At 52.0% G+C, this 20,861-nt stretch overlaps 9 protein-coding genes across 9 annotated transcripts; 4 read left to right on the top strand and 5 right to left on the bottom strand.

The window, feature by feature from the left end:
• Positions 1-398: 398 nt before the first annotated feature.
• Positions 399-3,662, bottom strand: HMPREF1120_00652 (40S ribosomal protein S3; the record flags this gene model as incomplete). The annotated part of the gene is made up of 3 exons (XM_009154653.1): positions 399-3,067; positions 3,141-3,454; positions 3,509-3,662. The coding sequence occupies 3 exons, from the start codon at positions 3,660-3,662 to the stop codon at positions 2,747-2,749; spliced, it is 789 nt and encodes a 262-aa protein (XP_009152901.1). The 3' UTR covers positions 399-2,746.
• On the top strand, positions 439-2,636 carry HMPREF1120_00653 (phenylalanyl-tRNA synthetase, beta subunit). The gene has a single exon (XM_009154654.1). The coding sequence runs from the start codon at positions 580-582 to the stop codon at positions 2,386-2,388; it is 1,809 nt and encodes a 602-aa protein (XP_009152902.1). The 5' UTR covers positions 439-579; the 3' UTR covers positions 2,389-2,636.
• A 1,565-nt stretch (positions 3,663-5,227) lies between the features above and the next one.
• Positions 5,228-8,542, top strand: HMPREF1120_00651 (DEAD/DEAH box RNA helicase). The gene is made up of 11 exons (XM_009154652.1): positions 5,228-5,552; positions 5,833-6,190; positions 6,243-6,300; positions 6,353-6,488; positions 6,538-6,898; positions 6,946-7,025; positions 7,084-7,235; positions 7,286-7,479; positions 7,528-7,598; positions 7,652-7,729; positions 7,781-8,542. Exons 1-11 carry the CDS (start codon positions 5,492-5,494, stop codon positions 8,131-8,133), a joined length of 1,902 nt encoding a protein of 633 aa, XP_009152900.1. The 5' UTR covers positions 5,228-5,491; the 3' UTR covers positions 8,134-8,542.
• A 956-nt stretch (positions 8,543-9,498) lies between these two features.
• Positions 9,499-12,398, top strand: HMPREF1120_00650 (uncharacterized protein). Its single transcript, XM_009154651.1, has 4 exons — positions 9,499-9,689; positions 9,753-10,581; positions 10,641-11,332; positions 11,385-12,398. The coding sequence occupies exons 2-4, from the start codon at positions 10,411-10,413 to the stop codon at positions 12,202-12,204; spliced, it is 1,683 nt and encodes a 560-aa protein (XP_009152899.1). The 5' UTR covers positions 9,499-9,689; positions 9,753-10,410; the 3' UTR covers positions 12,205-12,398.
• An 878-nt stretch (positions 12,399-13,276) lies between these two features.
• On the bottom strand, positions 13,277-13,681 carry HMPREF1120_00649 (uncharacterized protein; the record flags this gene model as incomplete). Its single annotated transcript, XM_009154650.1, has 1 exon — positions 13,277-13,681. One exon carries the CDS (start codon positions 13,679-13,681, stop codon positions 13,277-13,279), a length of 405 nt encoding a protein of 134 aa, XP_009152898.1.
• A 648-nt stretch (positions 13,682-14,329) lies between these two features.
• HMPREF1120_00648 (uncharacterized protein) lies at positions 14,330-15,214 on the bottom strand (the record flags this gene model as incomplete). The annotated part of the gene is made up of 1 exon (XM_009154649.1): positions 14,330-15,214. The coding sequence occupies one exon, from the start codon at positions 15,212-15,214 to the stop codon at positions 14,330-14,332; it is 885 nt and encodes a 294-aa protein (XP_009152897.1).
• Positions 15,215-15,316: 102 nt separating this feature from the next.
• Positions 15,317-15,970, bottom strand: HMPREF1120_00647 (uncharacterized protein; the record flags this gene model as incomplete). The annotated part of the gene is made up of 1 exon (XM_009154648.1): positions 15,317-15,970. The coding sequence occupies one exon, from the start codon at positions 15,968-15,970 to the stop codon at positions 15,317-15,319; it is 654 nt and encodes a 217-aa protein (XP_009152896.1).
• A 247-nt stretch (positions 15,971-16,217) lies between these two features.
• HMPREF1120_00646 (uncharacterized protein) lies at positions 16,218-16,952 on the bottom strand (the record flags this gene model as incomplete). Its single annotated transcript, XM_009154647.1, has 1 exon — positions 16,218-16,952. The coding sequence occupies one exon, from the start codon at positions 16,950-16,952 to the stop codon at positions 16,218-16,220; it is 735 nt and encodes a 244-aa protein (XP_009152895.1).
• A 642-nt stretch (positions 16,953-17,594) lies between these two features.
• Positions 17,595-20,791, top strand: HMPREF1120_00645 (mitogen-activated protein kinase kinase kinase). Its single transcript, XM_009154646.1, has 4 exons — positions 17,595-18,263; positions 18,325-18,352; positions 18,405-18,923; positions 19,004-20,791. The coding sequence occupies exons 1-4, from the start codon at positions 17,854-17,856 to the stop codon at positions 20,387-20,389; spliced, it is 2,343 nt and encodes a 780-aa protein (XP_009152894.1). The 5' UTR covers positions 17,595-17,853; the 3' UTR covers positions 20,390-20,791.
• The last annotated feature ends 70 nt before the right edge of the window (positions 20,792-20,861 follow it).

Below are 20,861 nucleotides of genomic sequence, written 5' to 3'. Positions count from 1 at the left end.
ACTTACAACAGCCAGAAATAGAAGCCTCGCTGCGACGGATGGGCGATTTGCAGTGATCAACAACAAGGTGCCCTGCTAGTTGTATGAGATACAAGTGCTGGATACGCAGGGACTTTGATCTGAAGTGGTTCGTGGGTTGAGAAGGGGAAAGGGAAAGGTGGATGGGCCTTCAGTCAGTTCACTTCATTTGAGCTTCCGTCATAATACTGAAGAACCAACAACTGCTAGTCCTGCTGTCGATTGCCAGCCTGAGCGCAGGGTGCAGGGTGCAGGTGTGGTTCGGGGCTGCAGAATGCGAATAGTAACACGATACGGCGCAGTGCAGCCGCAGTGTGGCTTGACAGCGTGTAGGATTACTAACTACCTTACTTAGTCATCCATACTTTGAGTGCCATCTGCCAAGACTACAAGAGATGACTCTTTGCAACTTTTTGATAGTGTCTCCAGAAGACGAAGCCAGGTCCTGGGAAGTGCTAGCCTAAGCTCTGTTCGGTAATCTTACAGAGAAGGCTTTCTGAGTAGGCTGACCTCTTAGAGAAGTGCAAGTTTCCGCTCCTCCGCAGGACAATCGTCGCCAAAATGCCTACCATAACGGTGGACAAGGCTGCCCTGTTCCAGGCATTGGGCCGCGAATACACCACGGAGGAGTTCGACGAACTATGTTTCGACTTCGGAATCGAACTGGACGAAGATACTTCGCTCAGCGAGAGGCCAGTTGTGAATGGAAAGCAAGAACCGCCGCAACTGAAGATTGAAATCCCAGCCAATCGGTATGACATGCTTTGCTTTGAAGGCATTCAGCTCATGCTCAACATCTTCAACCGCAAAGTCGCCGCTCCGCAATATGTCCTGAAAGCTCCGCCGAACGGAGAGCTCCAGACTATCACAGTTACCAAGGACACGGCAAGGATACGACCGTACGTGTCGGGCGCGGTTCTGCGAAACATCAAGTTCGACCAGGAGAGATATGAATCCTTCATCGACCTTCAAGACAAGCTGCACCAAAATTTGGCCAGACAACGAACGCTTGTCTCAATTGGAACGCACGACCTCGACACAATCAAAGGTCCATTTACCTACGAAGCACTCCCGCCTAAAGACATCAAATTCGTCCCGCTCAACCAGACCCAGGAAATGAACGGGGAGGAGCTGATGGCCTTCTACGACAAGGACAAGCACTTAGGTCGCTACCTTCACATAATCCGCGACTCGCCTGTCTATCCTGTCATTTACGACTCGAACCGGAACGTATGCTCGCTGCCACCAATCATCAACGGCGATCTGAGCAAGATCACTCTCAACACCAAGAACGTCTTTATCGAGGTCACGGCCACCGATAAGACGAAACTAGAAACAGTCGTCAACATCGTGGTCACCATGTTCTCTCAATATACGTCAGAAAAATTCACCGTGGAACCCATCCAGATTGTCTCCGAGCACAACGGCGAGTCGAGACAAGTGCCTGACCTGACGCCTCGGGCCACGCAAGCCGAGGTGGACTACATCAACGCGTGCTGCGGTTTGTCACTGAGTCCTCAAGAGATCTGCGATCTCCTCACCCGCATGTCATACACTGCGCGACCATCCAAATCCGACCCGAACCTGATTGACGTTGACGTACCGCCCACTCGGGCAGACGTGTTGCATCAGGCTGATATCATGGAGGATGTGTGTATTGCATATGGGTTCAACAGGCTTCCAAGAGCTTTCCCTAGAGTAAACGCCACCATCGCCGCCCCGCTAGCCATCAACAAGCTGTCAGATATCCTGCGGCTCGAGGCTGCCATGGCCGGCTGGGCCGAAGTGTTACCGTTGATCTTGTGCTCGCATGACGAGAACTTCGGCTGGCTCAACCGCAAGGACGACGGCAAGACAGCCGTGAGACTGGCCAATCCCAAAACCGCCGAGTATCAAGTCGTGCGCACGACACTCCTTCCGGGTCTGCTGAAGACGATCCGTGAGAACAAGCACCACTCGATACCGATTAAGATCTTCGAGGTCAGTGATGTTGCGTTCAAGGACGAGTCGCTGGAACGCAAGAGCCGAAACGAACGCCACTTTGGGGCCGCCTGGTACGGCAAGACGTCGGGCTTCGAGGTGGTGCATGGCCTCCTGGACAGACTGATGGCCATGTTGAAGGCCGCGTTCATCACGCATGAAGAAGGATTGGAAATCAAGAACGGGAAGCCACATGGAATGGAATATTGGATTCAGGAACTCGATGACCCTACTTACTTCCCGGGCCATGGCGCGAGCATTCACGCCAGAATTGCCGGCAAGGATGTCCAGATTGGCACTTTCGGCATCTTGCATCCTACTGTGCTCGAAAAATTCGAGCTCAAGTATCCTGTTAGTGCCTTGGAGTTCAATGTGGAGGTCTTCTTGTGAGTTGCCAAATTGGAACGGTTAGGCACAATCAAAAAGACTCCATTGAGAGGCTCGGCTGCATCAGGATACACAACAGACAGAAAAAAAGACCGAAAACGCGTAACTAAATGCATATAGAACGTCTGATCAGACGGTGGAGGTTCTAGCTATCCTCGATACATCGGAAAGGTACGAAAGTCCATCATGGCATTGTCTTCAGAAGCGTTTGATCATGTCTGTATGCACCTTGCACCAGGGCTTTTAAGATGCCCCTTAATGGAATTCCCATTGTTCTTTTCTGGGTAGAAAAAAGCCTATGCTATGTGAATTTCGACAAAACGCCCCACGCAAGCACAGCATGAGCCCACGCTCATTCATTCTATTCCTGAGCGTAGACCTCCTCGCCGCCAGCACCGGCCTGCTCCTCGGCCACTCTGGCGTCCTGGGCCGCCTGCTGAGCAGCCAGAGCCTTGGCGCCGTAATCCTGCGACATGGGTTGCAGAATCGGTTGCTCCTCCTTCGGATCAATGATAGTAACACTGTCCGGGAGAGACTTCTGGGGACCGGCCTTGCCTTCTGGGTCGCTGCCGCGCATGATCTTGACCTTGATACCCAGGACACCTTGTCGCAGAAGAACGTGGCGAGTGGCGTGGTCGATGAACTCGTTGGCGGGTTGACCGGAGTGGATCATGAAGCCGTCCTGTTTGTATCAAATTCGTTAACAATCCTCTTTTCCTTTCTCATAGGCGGAATTCAAGCTGGTGTAATCTTACAGTGAACTTCATGCTCTTGGCTCGGGCAGCTCTGAGCTTGCCGCTGACGACAACTTCGCAACCCTTGGCGCCGCTCTCCATAATGAATCTCAGCACACCGTAGCATGCTCTTCGCACGGCCAGACCGTTCAACAGCTTGTATCGGAGGGACTCGCACTGAGCGACGGCCGAGAGACCGCGGTTCTGGACTTTGGCGGCATACAGGGAAACGCTGTTCTCGGGGAACTTGAATCGCTTCTGGATGAGGGAGGTGAGTTCGCGGATTCGTCGTCCCTGCTCGCCCAGGACTTCCTGGGTGTGTGTGGCCCGGATGACTGCAGAAGAAAGTCAGATGTCTGTCTCGTATTTCCCGACTGGTGCTGCCATACTGATATCAGTGACGGTGGGAGTGACTCGGACTTCGACACCAGAGTAGCCCTCCTCGGCCAGCTCGCGCTGGAAGAACTCGTTCAACTCGGCATAGAAGACACCGTCCGCGACGAACTTGCGCTTCTTCGAGATCGCTCCTGGCTGGGTCGTCATGTTGGCGGCTGGCTTCGGGACGGGTGTATGTCGAGGTTGATTGACGACGGTGCGATGCGCAACTTGGGAATTTCGTCTTGAGATCCGGGTTGAGAGGGGAATTCGCACCGCACACAATTTCGATGTCGCCAAGAGTTATTTTACTGTGGGCTCAACCTCATGGCACGTGATCGTCGGCGATCGTGTTCCGCCCAGTGCATTGGTACTACGGAGCATCTGCCTCATGCCGCACAACCCCGGGCGGCAACAGAGAGCAAGGAGCCTTGTGCTCGTTTACAACACATTCGTCTGAAAGCATGGAACGAGTCACTCCTGGATCATATCAATCGGCCATCAGGACGCTATTTGCCGTTCTTCTAGTAGTACTGGGGAAAAACGAAGCAATAACACTGACACTTTCGTTTTGGAGAATTATGCTTCGACGTATGAGTGAAGTTACGATGTTCATATCGCGATCGTCCGCTTCAAGTTGCTGCTGCTGTGTGTAAAGTGTGACAAGCCCTGGAAGCTCAAGGCATCAGCTCTCCGTCTGTATGCTCTTGAGAATCCGGGCCATCTCGTTGAGCTTCTTATCTCTCCAGGGGTTGGCTGAGGAAGCCGTCAATCCCTTGTGGACGGGTTGGTCGGTCTTGGTGAGCCCTGCCGTACTTGCCTCGCTTCCTCTTCCTGCTTCTTCAGGTTGGGACCATGATCGTCTCTTGTCAGGACATTACCTTCCCTTGACAGGAGCAATGGCACTATGGAGACCGCCTCGGACAGTCTCGTCTCGCTTCCAGAGTTCAAGTGGTGAAGAATTCCCCAGCATCTGACAATGACCAGCACGATGAAGTTGCTGAATCGTTGTTCTCCACAACATACCATTGCTATATTAACAATACCTGCCTAGGTACCTAGGTAGTATTGGAAATGCTGTTTGGATGGAGAGGATGTCACCACAATTTAAGTGTGTTCAGTGCTGCGGTTTCTGAATTCCCGTGTCGCGGCATAGCTTTATGACCTTGGAAGGGGGCCCTGAATGACCGTTGTCGTGTGTCTGGTGTGAGTCCGAATGCTATCCCCTGCAAGTTGTTGATCTTCTTTCTTCCCGCCCTTTCGCAAACACATAGTTCTGTGCTTAAACTCTCTTCCTGCTCCTACCTTGCACTTGTATGACATTGAGGTTATTTCTTTGTCGACCTGCACTGTATGCTGAGCATATGGACCTGGGTCGGCTGGGAAAGATTGCTTTGGAGAAAGACCTGAAGAGCTCAGGATGGCCCTGGCCGCATTGGTGTGCCTGTTGAAGTGGCTGTTGGGTAAACAATGGATTTTGCTCGTACCGTGAAGGGATAAAAGCACTGGTTAGCACGCAGACCAGATTGCTGAGCATGAGCAAATGGGACCCCAGGAGCAAGGGGATTCTCGATCCAATGCTATACCACAGCCTCTGCAAGAGACTGGGTGTCCTAATGCTCAACCTCAACTCGCCTCAAACTGTATTTCTATGTCTTGCTGGTTATGGTTCTGTCTGTCCATGTTCTGTTCCGCACTCCTACTTCCGGAGACAAATTCGCGTCAATATGAACGCAAGGCCTGTTCTGTAACGCTGCTATCACTTGTAACTGGCGTTGAGTTCCTTGGCTTGTACTAATTTGGTTTGTTGTGCTGCCTGCACTTTCGAGCCTACCAGGTATCTGCACTTGAAATCTCTTCCCTCTCTTTCATCTCTCTCCTTTCCTCCCACCACCTTTACCAACACCGTTTCCCTCAACCTTCTCTCCTTTCAACCTTCCTATCTATCTGTACCACCTCGATCATCTCTCTCATCGAGTTCTCATCCGTCTGCTGAGATGTCTGGTTGGGACAACCCTCCTCCGGGTGGGGAGAACATTCCTCCAGCCCCGGCTACAGGTACGTGCTCTTCGGTCTGCGCCGATCTCATCTTCCCATCTGGTGTAATCCGCTTCCTGCCCTTTCTTCCAGTGTCCTATCGCCGCGGCATGCGCCTCGTGTCGTGCATGCTTCTGAGTTGCCTTGAGATCGGCCTGCGCCGTGGGACGAAAGGCTTGCTCAACCTCACCTCGCCTCAGTTCAACAAAACTTCCTTACCTGTCCTTCCCAACCATACTCCTCCTTCCATAGCACCGTGCTCTAGTCTCATGCTTTTTATATCTACTTACGATGCTGGCAGATTCCATTCACTCCTTCAATACCGCCGCTTTGGCTGAAGCCATCGCCGACATTGTCCCCGCTGCTCGTAACCAGGCCGACGAGGCGGTGAAGCGAGAACGTGCGGAAGCATCTCGTCAAGCTGGATGGTGTGAGCCTATGGCTTTCAACTACGATGCCACAGCCCCTACTGCAGCCCTGAATGCAAACCCTGACGGTGATAATGGCAATGACGCTTCCGTTCCAGCTGGCTGGGCCCACAATGCGCAGAAGTACGAATGGCAGGAGGATTATGGTGACGTAGGCCCGAGACACGAAGAGCTCGAGAAAGAGTTGTTTCGTGCCGAACATATCAATCGTGCTGGTGACAAGTTCAAGAAGTACGTCCACCCTCTGTTGTCGAGCTCACATTTCCACTGACCAAGAAAACAGTCTCAAGTCCGTCACTGTCATCATTGAATCAAAGACTCGCGTCGACCCCATCAAGAGCGTCAGTATCCTCTATCTACGTGCCTAGGATAATGCTGACAATGACTTTGCAGTTCGAGGACGCTGGTCTCCATCCAGTCGTACAGGACAATATCAAGCTTTGTGGCTACGTTGATCCGACCCCTATCCAAGCCTACACCATTCCTGCCGTTCTGCAAGGACATGATATGATTGGTGTCGCTCAAACTGGTTGGTGTTTCACCATATCAAACAAATGACGGTACTAACTCTACACTAGGATCTGGAAAGACCGCTGCTTTTCTTGTCCCATGCATCTCAAAGTTGATGGGCAAAGTCAAGAAACTCGCGGCTCCACGCCCCAACATTGGTGCAGGTTTCGATCCAGCTCGTGACGGAGTCCGCGCAGAGCCCTTGATCCTCATAGTCGCACCAACCCGTGAGCTCTGCTGTCAAATCTTTGACGAGGCCCGTCGTCTCTGCTATCGTTCCATGTTGCGCCCATGTGTTGCATACGGCGGTGCTCCGGCGAGAGATCAGATCAGTCAGCTTGCTCGCGGCTGTGACTTGCTGGTCGCTACCCCTGGTCGCTTGCTCGACTTCATGAATCGTCCCAATATCCTGTCATTGTCTCGCGTCAAGTAAGGAATTTTCCAAGGTATATCCGAACATGGCTGACTTGAGACAGGTACACCATCATTGACGAGGCTGACGAGATGTTGCATGATGATTGGGAACAGGAAATGACTAAGATCATGTCTGGAGGCGGTGAGTTAATTCTATTGCATCCCTGACTCTTGAGATTATGTGGTTGCTGACGATATAGATGCTAACCTCGACGGTGACCATCGCTACCTTCTCTTCTCGGCCACCTTCCCCAAGCGTCTTCAGAAGTTGGCTTCCAAGTTCCTTGAGACTGACTATGTCCATGTCAGCATCGGCCGTACTGGTTCGGTCCACATCAACGTGAAGCAAAACGTAAGCTCACGCTCACCAAAGGGTGCTCAGATCCCGCTAACAGTGAACAGATCTTGTGGATTGATCAGGACAAGAAGAAAGAAGCTCTGTACCACTTGCTTCTCTCGATGCCTCCATCCCGCACTCTGATCTTCGTTCGATCCAAGAAGACCGCCGACTTCGTGGACGATTACCTTTTCAATCTGGCTCTGCCCTCTACTTCCATCCACTCGGACCGTACTCAGTACGAACGCGAAGATGCACTGTAAGCCAGGATCACCACAATAGATTGATACGAAGCTGACCAAGACAGGCGAGCCTTCAAGTCTGGCAAAGCTCCCATCCTGGTTGCCACCGGCGTCTCTGCTCGTGGTCTCGACGTTCGTGAGTATATTCTTTCCCGCAATATCGTGAATACCTGCTAACACAAATTCTAGGCAATGTCATGCATGTCATCAACTTCGACCTCCCAGATGTTGATCATGATGGTCGCAACGAATACGTTCATCGTATTGGTAAGCAGCAACACATTGTTGGTTTTGACTCCATAGCTAACCGATTAACAGGTCGTACTGCACGCATTGGAAATGAAGGTCTTGCTACTTCCTTTTACAACGAGAAAGACGAAGGTCTCGGACCATTCCTTACCAAGATCCTCATCGAGTGCGGTCAGCCAGTTCCAGAGTTCTTGCAGCATCACAAGCCCGAGGATGGTGTTCTCAACTTCGAGGAAGAGGAAGAACCCGAGTTGGACGACGCAGCAGCAGGAAATGAAGCCGGCGGTGATGCTTGGGGTGCAGGTGGTGAAGCCAATGCTGACGATGCCTGGGGTTCTGCCGAGGTTGTTGTTCCCACAGCAGAAGCAAACGATGCCTGGGTTCCAGACAACGACGCTCCTGTCGCAAAAGGGGGTTGGTAGGCGTCTGAGATGGGGTCGAGGGTTTCTGCTCGGCAGAACAATTGCCTGCATTGACACTGCGACACTCTCACCCGCTACCTTCTCAGCGTCTGATATCCCATCGGCATACTGGCTTGTCAGCTTGCGATTGAGGTTGTCATGGACAGCGACGAGGTTTCTGCATACCTGCTCCAAGGACGAAAGCAACGCTCGCTGCTAGGAGAACTGTGGTGGAGGATCAAGCCTTGTCCTCAGGGCTATGGTCTGCTTCTGTGGTTTGGCTTACAGCATACGGCTTGCGTCGTCTGTTTTACCAGCTTTCCCTCGGTAGGCAGAAACCAAAAAATGTAGCTCAATGAAATCCATTCAGCTACTTCACTAGCCCGTGGCATAAGGTCAAGCCATCGGCATACCAATTGTTGACTGACCGCCCTAGCCCGTACTATTACTTACTACTAGGCTTCGTAGGCGAGCACACCCGGGATTCGTACTTGTAGACGTCGCAGGTGCAGCAAGCGGCCACGTACTCAAGCAACTACAACGAAGGTAGCAGTTTGAAGCGAGCAGACCGACCAACACCGTTCCCCACGCTCCTGGTACTAGTACTCCAAGCATTAGTACCTACAACGTTGTACAGTAGTAGATAATGTGGCTGAACAGCAACTTCATTTTACTCGTCGATAGGAAGAGCCAGCCATTCGTGCCCAGCTCGCTGATTGGAGGATGTCATTGACTACCTAGGTACATGCTGGTTGACCAGGGACAGGTCTGAGGCCTTGATCTCGTGTAACCAAGCACAGAAGGTAGGTTAGGAAAGTACAGTGGGCACCTAAGGGAGGGTGGTAAACAGCGTTGGAGGGTAATTCTGAGATTCTTCCATTCCTCTTCTTATGGACGGCACAACACGGGCCTGGCGTCGCTTGCTGATGAAGCACTGCATCACAAGGGTGCCATTTGGTGCCCATGCATGGCACTGTAGTACGTTGCAGTGGCAGGCCTTACAGTCCTATGATAGTTGAGGACTTCAAAGATAACGGCAGTCAGGTCTGGACCACCACCCAGTAAAAGGACAGGCTGAGGCACGCGAACTTTAACCGTAGCTGGCAGTAGGAGCACTACTAGTTGTACACTTGCTCTGCAGACTGCAAGCTACGGACGTCTACATACGATTTGGTGCCTGCGCTGAGCCGTGTACCAGGTTGTGTAGGGCCCAATTCCAGGTAGAGGCTTCAAGCCCCTGGCGACTCGGCATGTCACCACAACCTGCGACAGCGGGACCCATACCAACCTTTTTATGGGTAAGCTTACGAACAATCTCGCCGCTAATGCTTGTTTTTCCTTCTGCCCGCGTACGTCGAATCAAGCACCAAGCATTGTATATCCGTGGCTGTGGTGTCCACAGCCTCTCGGCCGCCATGGTGGATGGAGGAGTAATAAGTTGTACAGGATCAGCCGGGATCAGGGCAGCAATCTATCCATCAAACGCCGCGACTGGCAAGCGAACGGGTGTCCATCGCAGCTTTGCCAGGTTCAGCAAAGTGGTGGCTTGAGGCGCCGGCGCCGGCAGAGATAGACAGGTCTTGTACCACCAATATCAGAGCTTCAAAAAGTCTGCCGCAGCTACTAACACACACGATCAGGCAATCACTCCGATCTCGACTCCATCCGCGAAGCCTTTAGAGCCCTCGCTCGGCCCCTGACGGGCCACATGCCCACACCCTTTGACGGAGGAGGCTGACGCCAATGTCGGGCCCATCCCACGGCGCACCAGCCAGATTTTTATCTTTCCTTCTGCCAGTCTCAGCCAATCCTTGACCCGGCTGCCCATTTGATTCCCCTCTTCTGGAGTTCTCAATCCTGGCCTCTTGCCGTTGCAAGATGCTGTCATACCTCTGCACAAACCACTCCGCTGAGGGTCCCTTGAGGTCCATTCCGACTCCCGAAGGACCCCCAGGGCTGAAAAGAATTGATTCCTGATCACCGACCCTGCTGGTGTCCTCAGGCAACCTCTTATACCCATCGTTTCAGATCTTCCGCTTCTTCCTCTCCCATCTACGCGGCCTGCATACCAAATTGCGGCGAATTTGGCCTCGGCCACCAGTTGTAACCCCCAGGCTAACCCGCACCGTCACATGCCGCTCCACGAAGTCGACGAGAAACTGTCCTTTTACTGTACCTGCGTCAAGAGGGTCGTTCGCTATCGAAAGTGGCGTTGAAGCATTAGCCCGAGTGTGAAATCAATTCTACTATTCGCACAAGCTCGGCCATTGAAGTGCAGACTTGCGCGCTCCAGGCACCATGGCTGCACACACCGACGCCGCAACTGTGCCTATCAACAATGAGCACCTCCACCGGCACAGTACCGGAGCGGTGGAAATTCAAGATGCAAACGGAAGACGAAGAACGGTTCAGTTGGAGGAACTGAGTGCTGCCGATAGAGCTCTTGCCGAGCAATTTGGCTACAAGCCCGTATGTGCAATGTTTCTTTCTGTGAGTACTGACAACGATGCTGATAAAGTGCACTGTAGGTCTTTAAGCGTGAGTTTGGATATCTGTCGACCTTCTCCTTTGCCGTCAGTATCTCCGGTCTCTTTGCGACCACTACGACCACTTTCATCTACCCTCTCGAGGCGGGTGGTGCCGCCTCCGTGGTCTGGTGCTGGCTCATTTCCGGAGCCGGCTGTATGTGTATTGCATGCTCGGTCGCCGAACTTGTCTCTGCCTATCCCACCTGTGGAGGGTTGTACTATACTGTTTCCCGATTGGCTCCCAAACCGTGGGTTCCGTCTATCAGCTGGGTGACGGGCTGGATCAACCTTCTGGGACAAGTCGCCGGCATTGCATCGTCCGAGTATGGTTCGGCCCAGATTCTGCTCGCCGCCGTGTCGATCGGCCGAGATTTCCAATGGTTCCCAACCACCAACCAGACAGTCGGAGTCATGGCGGCATTGACCGTTCTGAACGGGTTTGTCAATTCTCTCTCGACATACTGGATGGAGAAAATGACCAAGACCTATGTCATTTTCCATTTTGCCGTGCTACTGTCTTGTGCTATTGCTCTGCTGGCTAAGACGGACAACAAACATGACGCAACTTACGTCTTCACTCATGTCGAGGCCAATGCAGGTTGGAGTCCGGTTGGGTGGTCTTTTCTGTTTGGCTTTTTGTCCGTTTCCTGGACCATGACCGACTACGATGCCACAGCACACATCACGGAAGAGTGAGTGGATACGAGTTCTCTTTCTTGGTAGACAACTGCTGACTATGACCAGAATCAACGAGCCGGAAATCAAAGCACCGTGGGCTATTTCGATGGCCATGCTTTTCACCTACGTGTTGGGATGGCTGTTCAACATCGTCCTCTGCTTCTGCATGGGTGACCCCCTCGAGATCCTCGATTCTCCCATCTATCAACCAGTGGCCCAGATCTTCTACAACTCGCTCGGCAAGGGAGGCGGCATATTCTTCACCGTTGCAGCCTTTATCATCTTGCAGTTCGTCTGCTTCACGGCCACACAAGCATTGGCACGAACCGTGTTCGCCTTCTCTCGCGATCGTCTGGTTCCGTTTTCGCATGTTTGGACCAAGATCAATCGGTTTACCGGCACACCACTGTATGCTGTATGGTTCAGCGTGTTCTGGTGTATCGCCATCAACCTGATTGCTCTCGGTTCTTACATTGCCATTGCCGGTGTGTTCAATGTCTGCGCCATCGCTCTCGACTGGTCCTACATCATCCCTATTGTCTGCAAGATGGCTTTTGGCAAATTTACGCCAGGCCCCTGGCATATGGGCAAATTTTCGATTTTTGTCAATGCCTGGGCCTGTATCTGGACCACCTTTGTCACCATCATCTTCGTCATGCCGACCATCAGACCCGTGACTGCAGACAACATGAACTACGCCATTGTGTTTTTGGTCTTCATTCTGTTTTGCGCCTTGGTCTACTGGTGGATTCGTGGCAAGAAATTCTACACGGGTCCCGTCATCGAAGCTGAGGTTCATGAGGATGAAATGGCCAGTTCATCTTCGGCGTCTCAGGAGAAGAGAGACAACAATGAGCTTCGTCAGAGAGGGGTGGATGCCGCTTAGGCTCGGCTCAACTCAACTGATGACCGAGAAAGGATAGGGACTGTGGAGAGGGTTCTGTGAACATGGAGGTGAGGACCCATGTTGACGTCGCCGGAAGTTGTGGAGGAAGTTGTGGGATGCATTTCGTTGAGTTTGGGAGGAGGATTTCTGACAGTTTATCTTTGCGCAATATATGTGACCGCTTTTTGCCCCAACGCGACCTTGCTTGGCATGTCTTGTAGACTCTGGATTCCTGACGGACACGTAGACTTGAACGCCCGTAGACATCGATAGGTGGGTAGAGCAACAATAGTAGGAAAATGTAGCAGAATGCGTGACGCCTTTCAGATTTGTCGACGCAACATCGCAAGAACCGTGTTCAGCTCAGCCTGAAACTGGAACAGAATGTAAGGAAATGAATCTTCTCGCAGTCCGATCCAGTCCAGATCGATATACGAGGATCGGTTCCTATCGAAATTCACCTTCTGAATTTTGCATCTGAATCTCAAGCTGGGCCTTTCCTGACAGGAAGGGAAGAATATGAGCATTTCTTCGCATGCCGGGCGTGTGCCACCGTCTTTCTAGCCAGTGTTGATCGTTTGGTTCTTGTTTTGGCAGAGCCGTCCAACAGCCTAGAGACACGAAATCGAATCATCGTTCTCTTGAATATCCGGATATCAATATAACCGAGAACATGTCGAAAACACGCATATATAGCATATCGGCCCCTACGCATATCATGCCAGTCGTGTCCCGATCGATGCTTTTTTTCTCTCAATCTTGTCCAGCGGCGACGACGACTGTATCGTCGCTGGTTGCTGCCACTGTCTGTCGTCGAAAAGTGATATCGATGTTGCCGTCTCGTCGCTCACGGAAGGAACCGAAGGTGTCATCTAATTTCATCTCCCTCCTTCCAATCTGGTCTGGTTACACTTGTCAAGCCATGAACCCAGATGGACAGAGAGCGCGAGACCACTGCAAGTGCAAATATTTCGTTGGTTGTTGCTGGTGCTGCCGCCGCTGTTACCGTTATTGTTGTATACCCCCGCCAGCAGCATGTTGTGTTATTCACCCGTTTCCTTCCTTTCTCTCTTCATATATCTCTCCCACCACCAGCAGAACCCAACTTCTTCATAAACACCTTCCTCTCAACCTCCCTCGTCTTTTCCTTTTCCTCCATTTCGCGTTCAATTTCCCTCGTTTTCGTCTCTCGCTCCTCGAGTTTCTGCTTGATCAGTGCGGCAGTTTCGTTTGTTAGTCGTTCGATTTCTTTTCTTTTCTCCTCTTTTCTTCCTCCTTCAGTGCCACTAGTAGTCCCAATTGTATTAATTTCTTCCCTCAATTTCTCAAATCCATATTTTTCCAATTCGTACGCAGAAAATGGTCGTAGTGTGATTGGATGCAGAATATCGGATCCGTTGCTGCCGCCGGCGCCAGCGACTGAAGTGTTGTCTAAAGTATTGTTCAAAGTGTTGTTGTCTGGTGCTGGGGCTGGCATCTTTATACTAGGTAGAGATGGATGGATTGGTGTAGTTCGAAGAGGTGAGTCGAGAGGGACTGGGGCTGGCACGACGACCGTATCTGTGTTCGTGTCGGTACCACCACTATCACCAACACCATCACCGGACGAAGCGGGAGCCGAAACCGAAGCCATAGTATTATTATTAGTTGTATCCGTCGTCGTCGTGGCCGGCGCCGTTGAATTGGACTGCCTCAGTCCGGTTGAACCGGTCACTGATTCGGGTTGTTGATCGACCTTTGGCACATCTGAGGCTGGTATTGGCCCTTCGGCAGTGGCCGCCTGTCCCAGCGACGCTGCTGCGTTGGGCTCGCCTTCTGCCATACAGAACAGATTGCCTCCGGGTGCCCGCCGCGGAAAGTCGGATCAATGTCGCGATATGTTTTGATGAGTGACGAAGTACTACATATTGGGAACTTATGGTTCACCGTATTATTGACAAGGTGGTCTAGATCTCCGAATTGCGCAATTTGACGAGCAGTTCAACAAGCCAAACTTAAGGGGAGCGGTGTCTCGATCAGAAGGCGTCCTGTTAAAGACGGGAAAAGGTGCGCAAGTTTTACAGGTACTGTCTAGCTATGTAAAGACGTAGAGTCTGCATCAAGACTGTGTGAGCGCCTTCTCGTGTTAGACTTTCAACAGCACGAACTGGCCGACGCCAGGGACTCCATTAGCGACGACATGCACGACGTATGGTCCGGGCGCAAGTTTGATCCCTCGAGGCATGTCTACTTCGACTCTCTTGCGGCCATTTCCAACATCAACCCAGCCTCTTGGGTCGAGATAGACCATCATCTGCCCCATGTGCAGGGAATGTGTGACGAATCCGCCCCCATAAAGGATGACTTCCAACGTCAACAGCTCCTTGTCTTGAAAGTCAAATTCGAGAATGAAACTTGTGTTCATGCGAAGTTCGGTAGTCGATAGCGTGATATTCCTCGGTCTTTTCGATGCGTTGTCTCCCCTCAGATATGGAGGCGTGTATATCTCCACTCGGTATTCGGTAGGAAATGCTTGGAACGGGTTGCGACGGTCGACCTGATCCTCCAAAAGCGGCTGCTCGTTTGGATTGCTCCCTGCGACTAATACGGTGCCATCCAGTAGCATCAACGCAACAGAGTGATATAGCCTGGCGATCGTTGTCTGGCCAGAAACGGTCCACGCATCCCTTCTGGGGTCATAAATCAGAGCCTCCAAGGCAGGGGTTGTGGCTAGTCCGAATCCTTGCGCTCCTGATTGACATCCATTGATCCATAGCACGGTTCCGTCGAGAAGAAGAACACCTTCAACCATACCCCGAGGTTGCGGCATTGAAGTCATTTGCCAATTAGGATTCCCGCTTGTTGGTCTGATTCTCCCGCAAGACGCATCGCATAGACTGTTGATTGCCTGCATCTGGCCACCACCACAGATCATGATTTCCGGCTCATACAGGTTCTCTTTTCGTAATGGAAGCATCACGCTTCCACCGGTGTTGGGGTAAGTTCTGTGCATTCCAGGCATGGGAGGCATTTTGCTGAGGGTGCGATTGGCAGCCACATCAAAAGTTTCCGATGCATTGTCCGCAAAGATGAAGAGGTCACCATTCGGTAAGAGGTGAAGGAAGGGGTACATCTAGTACGGCATGTGGTCGACCAGGATATCCATGCGGATGTTCCGCCCGTTACTGATTCCCTCGGCATCCAGTATCTCGTAGGTTGGGTTATTGTTGCTGTGGTTGAGCACGTCCAAAGCGTTCAAACTGCCGGCAGCAACAAACACTTTCCCATCGGCCAAAGTCTGCGCCGAGGCATACCATCTCTTTGAGGATAGTTTGTTCCCAGGTTCACTCCAAAGGTTGTCGCCCTGCCCTGCTCTAAGGTAACGGATGGCATCGAAGCCGTCGCCGACAGTCGGGTCGAGGTCTGGTAGCGGACCATTTCCTCCGACTGTAATCAGTCTCCCGTCGGCAAGAAATGTGCCGCCGCAGCAAAAGGCATTTGTCGATACAGACAGAGGGCTCAGTTGACCTGTCTCAGGGTCGTAGACTGACGAGTACGCCGAGCGCTGGTTTGGTAGATGTAGCTCGGAATAGTTCTCAACTTTGTCGAGAAAGACAACCTTTCCTGATGGTGGTAGTAATGCAGCGTGCATCGCCGCGACACCGGATCGAGTAGAGACCCGAAAGTGATCCAGATCCAAATCCACATCCACAGCAGCGCCGCTTGACACTCCTGTTACAGGAGTAAGAATTAGATACAGAGCATACAGCAGGAAGAATAGCTCCATAATGCATGTTTGACGGTTGATGCTTGTGCCCTGCAGCTCGTGTCTGGTTTGACGTCGTGATTGACCGATCTCAGGTGTTTTTGCGATGGAGTATGTTCTCGCATGTGTTGTTGGAAGGAGGCATCCATATGCGGTGAAAGCAGGAGCGGCAGGTTGGGTTGGCTTCAAACTTCGGGCCGCCGCGGCGCAATAACCCAACAGCCTCCAGCATCATGCCATCAGTCGCTGACGGTGTCTTGTTGTTTGATTACACTTGCCGGTGAATTGAAGTTCGGTGGTTCTCCAAGCGCCACGTACTCCAGAAGCCTGCCATATTTCCAACTCGGTCTTTGGTGACTTCGACAATGTTTCTCTGGGACCGTTTTGGGCCTCCCGATTCGTCACCTCCTCTGCCAAACCCATCATGGACCACGATCATCGTGTCGAACGCCATGTCCAATGTCCTTGATAGAGTCTCATTCCCACAGACCAGCCTCAAACATTCTCCAATTGGACTAGTGAAGGCAGTCTCGAGCTCTATGCCTGCTAGATATCTCTTCGACTTGGGCACATCCTGTCTTCTTTCTCCGAGACTTTGGAAAGTAGTGTCCACAGCGGCCTCAATCATAATGAGGACATCAGGGGCCATCCGGGAAAGTTGAGTAATATTGCGCAGCAGTGATGCAAGGAGTGCATTGGCCTGGACGAGCCCACTACGACGATGGACTGTCGAGATGGCAGAGCTAAGACCCTGCACCAACATTATATTTCTGACCTTCCCATTCGAACCTGCTTTCTCCTTGCTCTGGTTGGTTTGAAATATCCTTTCACTGACCTCGGCCACACTCTCAGTAAGCCCGGTAAAATCAAAGTACTGCAGCAACTGAACGTCCTTGAGGAGTTCAATCGCGCTGGCAGAGTCATGGAGTTGTTCAGCCAATACCGCATGGAGAAAAGGAATAGTCTGGTATGTATGAGGGACCACCACATAAATGGTGGACATTGTTGGAGCATTCGTAAGTGTCATATCTGCACGAGGTTCGCGAAGATCAAGTTGAAGCCAGGCGTGATTCTTAAGCAGCGCCGCCGCAACAACTTGCAGCGTCAGTAAAGCCTGCATACATCGGCAGGTCAGCGGTGCAAGTCCTGCGTGCCGCTGAGGCGAGACTATTTCTGGATCGAGGGAAGGGGATGCCTGCCGTCACCTTTTCTTGGCCTATATCCTCTTCATTCAGATCTGCTGTTCCAACACCTACCACTCTACCAGCACTCCAGATAGCGCAGAAATCATCATGGAGACCAGAGACACGGACCCCCTGAAGTCTTAGCCGTGGCGATGAGGAACTGGGCTGGATTGGCTCCAAGTATTGTCGCTCAAGTTTGAGCAGTGTTGACGCCTTGACAGGATCGACCCAGGACGAAGAATCGGACCCCATCATTGCAGCGCACAGCGGAACGCCCAGCCTGCGGATATAGCTCACTCAGAACGCGGGAAGCTGCTTATCCAGTGTACGTGGACCAAAGCAGGGTCCTGGAGACGTGACGGCAAATCTCGCCGCTCTAATCTAACCATCCTAAAGAGGTAAGGCTCCACCCTCGGACATTACGAATTCCCGGCGAGGCTGAACTCCTAATTTCTACAGCGCTCGGGGAATACGCGCACCCGAAGTGGATGGCCAGCCTGTGTCATGGTATCCCAGTAAGGTAGTATCACAATATAGACTGGGTTCATGGGAAGGTCATGGTGATTTCTGGACGGGGCTCAAATACAATCATAAGCCCTAAGTATGCTGACTTCCTGTCCGAGGTTGTCTTGTGCCCTGTCCTACCTTCATCTCGGTCTCAATCCATGATACAACGGACCCGACTATTTGAAGACCTACGAAGAGGCTCTCCTCCATAACATGTCAGTGGCGACGCCTATTCAAGAGCATACAGGCACCGCTAAGCCACAGCGGGTGCTTGCGTGCGTATTATGCCAGCAGCGCAAGGTCAAGTGCGACCGCAAATTCCCTTGCGTGAATTGTGTCCGGGCTGGAGTGCAGTGCGTGCCAGCGACACTTGTCCCTCGTCAGCGCCGGCGGAGGTTTGCTGAGCGAGAACTGTTGGAACGGCTGCGGCAATACGAGGACCTACTTCGTCACAACAACATCAAATTCGAGCCTTTACACCGCTCTGAGACAGCCGAGCTAGCCTCACCCAGTGAGGAAGGCGGACAGCCCAAGACTCCTGACGATACGCATCGTGAACGGAACGATCCAAAATCAGACCGCTTACCAAGGCAGAAGGCAGATGCTAAGCGTCTTAAGACAGTGTACGAAGGCGTCATCCCCATCATATTGAACGAAACGATGGGTTGGCTAATCCTCTTACAGAAACCTCTGGCGTGCGATGAGTCAAAATGTGAGCCCCGATCTCCCAGTCTATCCCCGGCTTCGCTAATCATTGAGCAAAGCAACTATCTCAGTCATCCGGTGAAGATGATCAAGATGACGAAGATGACGCTGGTTTCCTACAGCATATGGATGACCTACGTGAGGCCGTGATCAAGAAGGCTTGGGATCAGACGTGCATGAGCGACAACCACAACCAACTTCTGTTCGGGACAGCCAGGCTCGATGTTGATCTATCCACATTTCATCCCGAACAAGCGCAAATCTTCCGGCTTTGGCAAATTTACCTCGACAACATCAATCCGCTGCTCAAAGTCACGCACACCCCGACCTTACAAGCACGCATCATCGACGCCGCGACCAATATTACTGGGATCAGTTCTGTCACGAGTGCACTCCTCTTCAGTATCTATTGCACCGCCATCTTGAGTCTTGCTGAGGACGAATGTCAGACCTTGTTCAACTCGCCCAAGAAGGATATCATGCTACGGTATCAGTTCGCATGTCAACAAGCTCTACTACAATCTAAATTTCTGGGCACCAAGGATCGGGACTGTCTGACAGCTTTATATCTCTATCTTGTAAGCTGCCTTATCCCTCAGAACCATAACCCCGCCCTTCATACCTGCTGGATGGCCATATATCTGATTATCTCTCTTAGATATGCGTCAGACATGAAGCAGATCCACGGTCGCTGTCGTCCATGCTCGGCGTCGCCATCCGTATTGCACAACGGATGGGCATTCACGACGAGGCCTACAACAAGAAACACAAGGTCCTCGAAGCCGAGATGCGCCGAAGGCTATGGTGGTCGCTGGTAATTTTCGACAGCCGTGTCTGTGAGATAGTCGATCACAGGACTGCCACAACCTTAGGTCCCAGTTGGGACTGCAGACTTCCTCTGAACGTGAACGACTTTGAACTCCGTCCGGAGATGAAAAGTCCGCCAGCAGCTCAACCTGGTGGAAGACCGACCGAGGCGATCTTCGTCGTAGTACGCAGTGAGCTGGCCGACTTTGTCCGCCACAGTTCCTTCCACCTGGACCTCACCACTCCGTCTCTAAAGGGCATTGCCAAGGAGACCTCATACGGCACTGTGCCATTGGACGGTGACGATCTTCTTGCACTGGAAAAGACCCTTGAGGACCGTCACCTCGCATTTTGCAGCCCAGACGACCCCGTCCACTATTTGACAATCTGGATGACGAGAGGCTACCTTGCGAGAACCCGTCTCCTCGAGCACTATTCAAGGCACTACTTGGCCTGGACAGGACCGCAGGCCAATGTGCAGCGCAACATTGCCGTGTCATATGCGCTGACCATGCTGGAATGCGATACCAAGCTGGCGTCGTCGCCTCTCACACAGCGGTTTCTTTGGCTCATTCATTTCCACTTCCCGTTTCCAGCGTACATCCACGTTCTCCAGGATCTCAAGAAACGACCTGCCGAGGACCACGCCGAAAAAGCGTGGGAGATAATGAGCGACAACTACGAAACTCGCAGCACTCATGCTCCCAAACGCAACGACCGGCCATTTTTCATCATCTTCGCTCGCCTCGTTCTTCAGGCTTGGGAGGCTCGAGAAGCGCTGTACACGCACGACCAACAACAGCAGCAACAACTGTCATCACCCTTAAGAAATCCGCCCCGGATCGTCACGGCCATCCAGAAAAAGATGTCTGAGATAGCCGCCAACTTCTTGTCCCAGCAGAGCAGTAGTGACTTCAGCGATAATCCCGGGCTCCAGCTCAACCCCGACGGCACGGTTTCTTTTCTCGATAACGACCAACCTCTACCGTCAACCATGGACCCCTCAGACCTTGCAGTCCATGGTCTTGGTCCTGGCAGTCAGGCGCACCATGAGTTTTTGTATGGCAGTTGTGGCATCCTGGACCCGGGCTCTTCCTCAAATTCCTCGGGCTTTGGATCGTTTGACTACCTCGATATGTCGGGGCAGCCTGGACTGGCAGACTGTGAAATGTCCCACCAGTTCGAGTGGAATAGCCTGGATTATGCCCCGATTCCGTTTCGTCCGACTGATAAGTGAGTAATTACCCAGGTGCAGACTTGCGCATAAAATACAATCTTGTGTTATAGTACGCGGACCAAGCAAGGAATTGGAGTATTTTCATATACTTGAACTGTCTACACTTTTCAGACATCCCATCAACAGTTCGGTTCGGTTAGGTCTATCTTGCAGAACATTTGCAGGGCAGAACAGACCAGGACAAAGCAACCGACCTTCTCCTGCCAACCTTCAAGCGTACATGCAGTATTTTAGACAATAAAAAAAGACAGACACCCTGCAGCAATCTATAACCACTATGTACCTAGGTACAGTAGAATAGACGCTTGAGCTCAAAACTGAACGCCATGCTTCTGTAGAGAGTAAGGCAGCATCGAGAAATTAACAAAATCATCAATCAATCAATCAATCAATTTCACTCGGCCCAGAGACCCAGAAGTGGTGGAACACGAAGCGCAGGGCTTCTGCTCTGCTTGCTTCTTCCTTACACACA

Source organism: Exophiala dermatitidis, assembly GCF_000230625.1.
Source record: "Exophiala dermatitidis NIH/UT8656 unplaced genomic scaffold supercont1.1, whole genome shotgun sequence".
Taxonomy (NCBI): Eukaryota; Fungi; Ascomycota; class Eurotiomycetes; order Chaetothyriales; family Herpotrichiellaceae; genus Exophiala; species Exophiala dermatitidis.
The sequence above is the reverse complement of the archived record's forward strand: the minus strand, read 5'-3'. Positions and strand labels throughout refer to the sequence as shown.

Bases quoted from the DNA above. Each gene is read 5' to 3' on its own strand.
- HMPREF1120_00653 (XM_009154654.1), top strand. From the start codon at position 580: ATGCCTACCATAACGGTGGACAAGGCTGCCCTGTTCCAGGCATTGGGC.
- HMPREF1120_00651 (XM_009154652.1), top strand. From the start codon at position 5,492: ATGTCTGGTTGGGACAACCCTCCTCCGGGTGGGGAGAACATTCCTCCA. The intron at 6,489-6,537 runs GTTGGTGTTTCA...ACTCTACACTAG, and splicing joins GATTGGTGTCGCTCAAACTG to GATCTGGAAAGACCGCTGCT. The intron at 7,026-7,083 runs GTGAGTTAATTC...CTGACGATATAG, and splicing joins TAAGATCATGTCTGGAGGCG to ATGCTAACCTCGACGGTGAC.
- HMPREF1120_00650 (XM_009154651.1), top strand. From the start codon at position 10,411: ATGGCTGCACACACCGACGCCGCAACTGTGCCTATCAACAATGAGCAC. The intron at 10,582-10,640 runs GTATGTGCAATG...AGTGCACTGTAG, and splicing joins AGCAATTTGGCTACAAGCCC to GTCTTTAAGCGTGAGTTTGG. The intron at 11,333-11,384 runs GTGAGTGGATAC...GACTATGACCAG, and splicing joins ACAGCACACATCACGGAAGA to AATCAACGAGCCGGAAATCA.
- HMPREF1120_00645 (XM_009154646.1), top strand. From the start codon at position 17,854: ATGTCAGTGGCGACGCCTATTCAAGAGCATACAGGCACCGCTAAGCCA. The intron at 18,353-18,404 runs GTGAGCCCCGAT...CATTGAGCAAAG, and splicing joins GGCGTGCGATGAGTCAAAAT to CAACTATCTCAGTCATCCGG. The intron at 18,924-19,003 runs GTAAGCTGCCTT...TATCTCTCTTAG, and splicing joins CAGCTTTATATCTCTATCTT to ATATGCGTCAGACATGAAGC.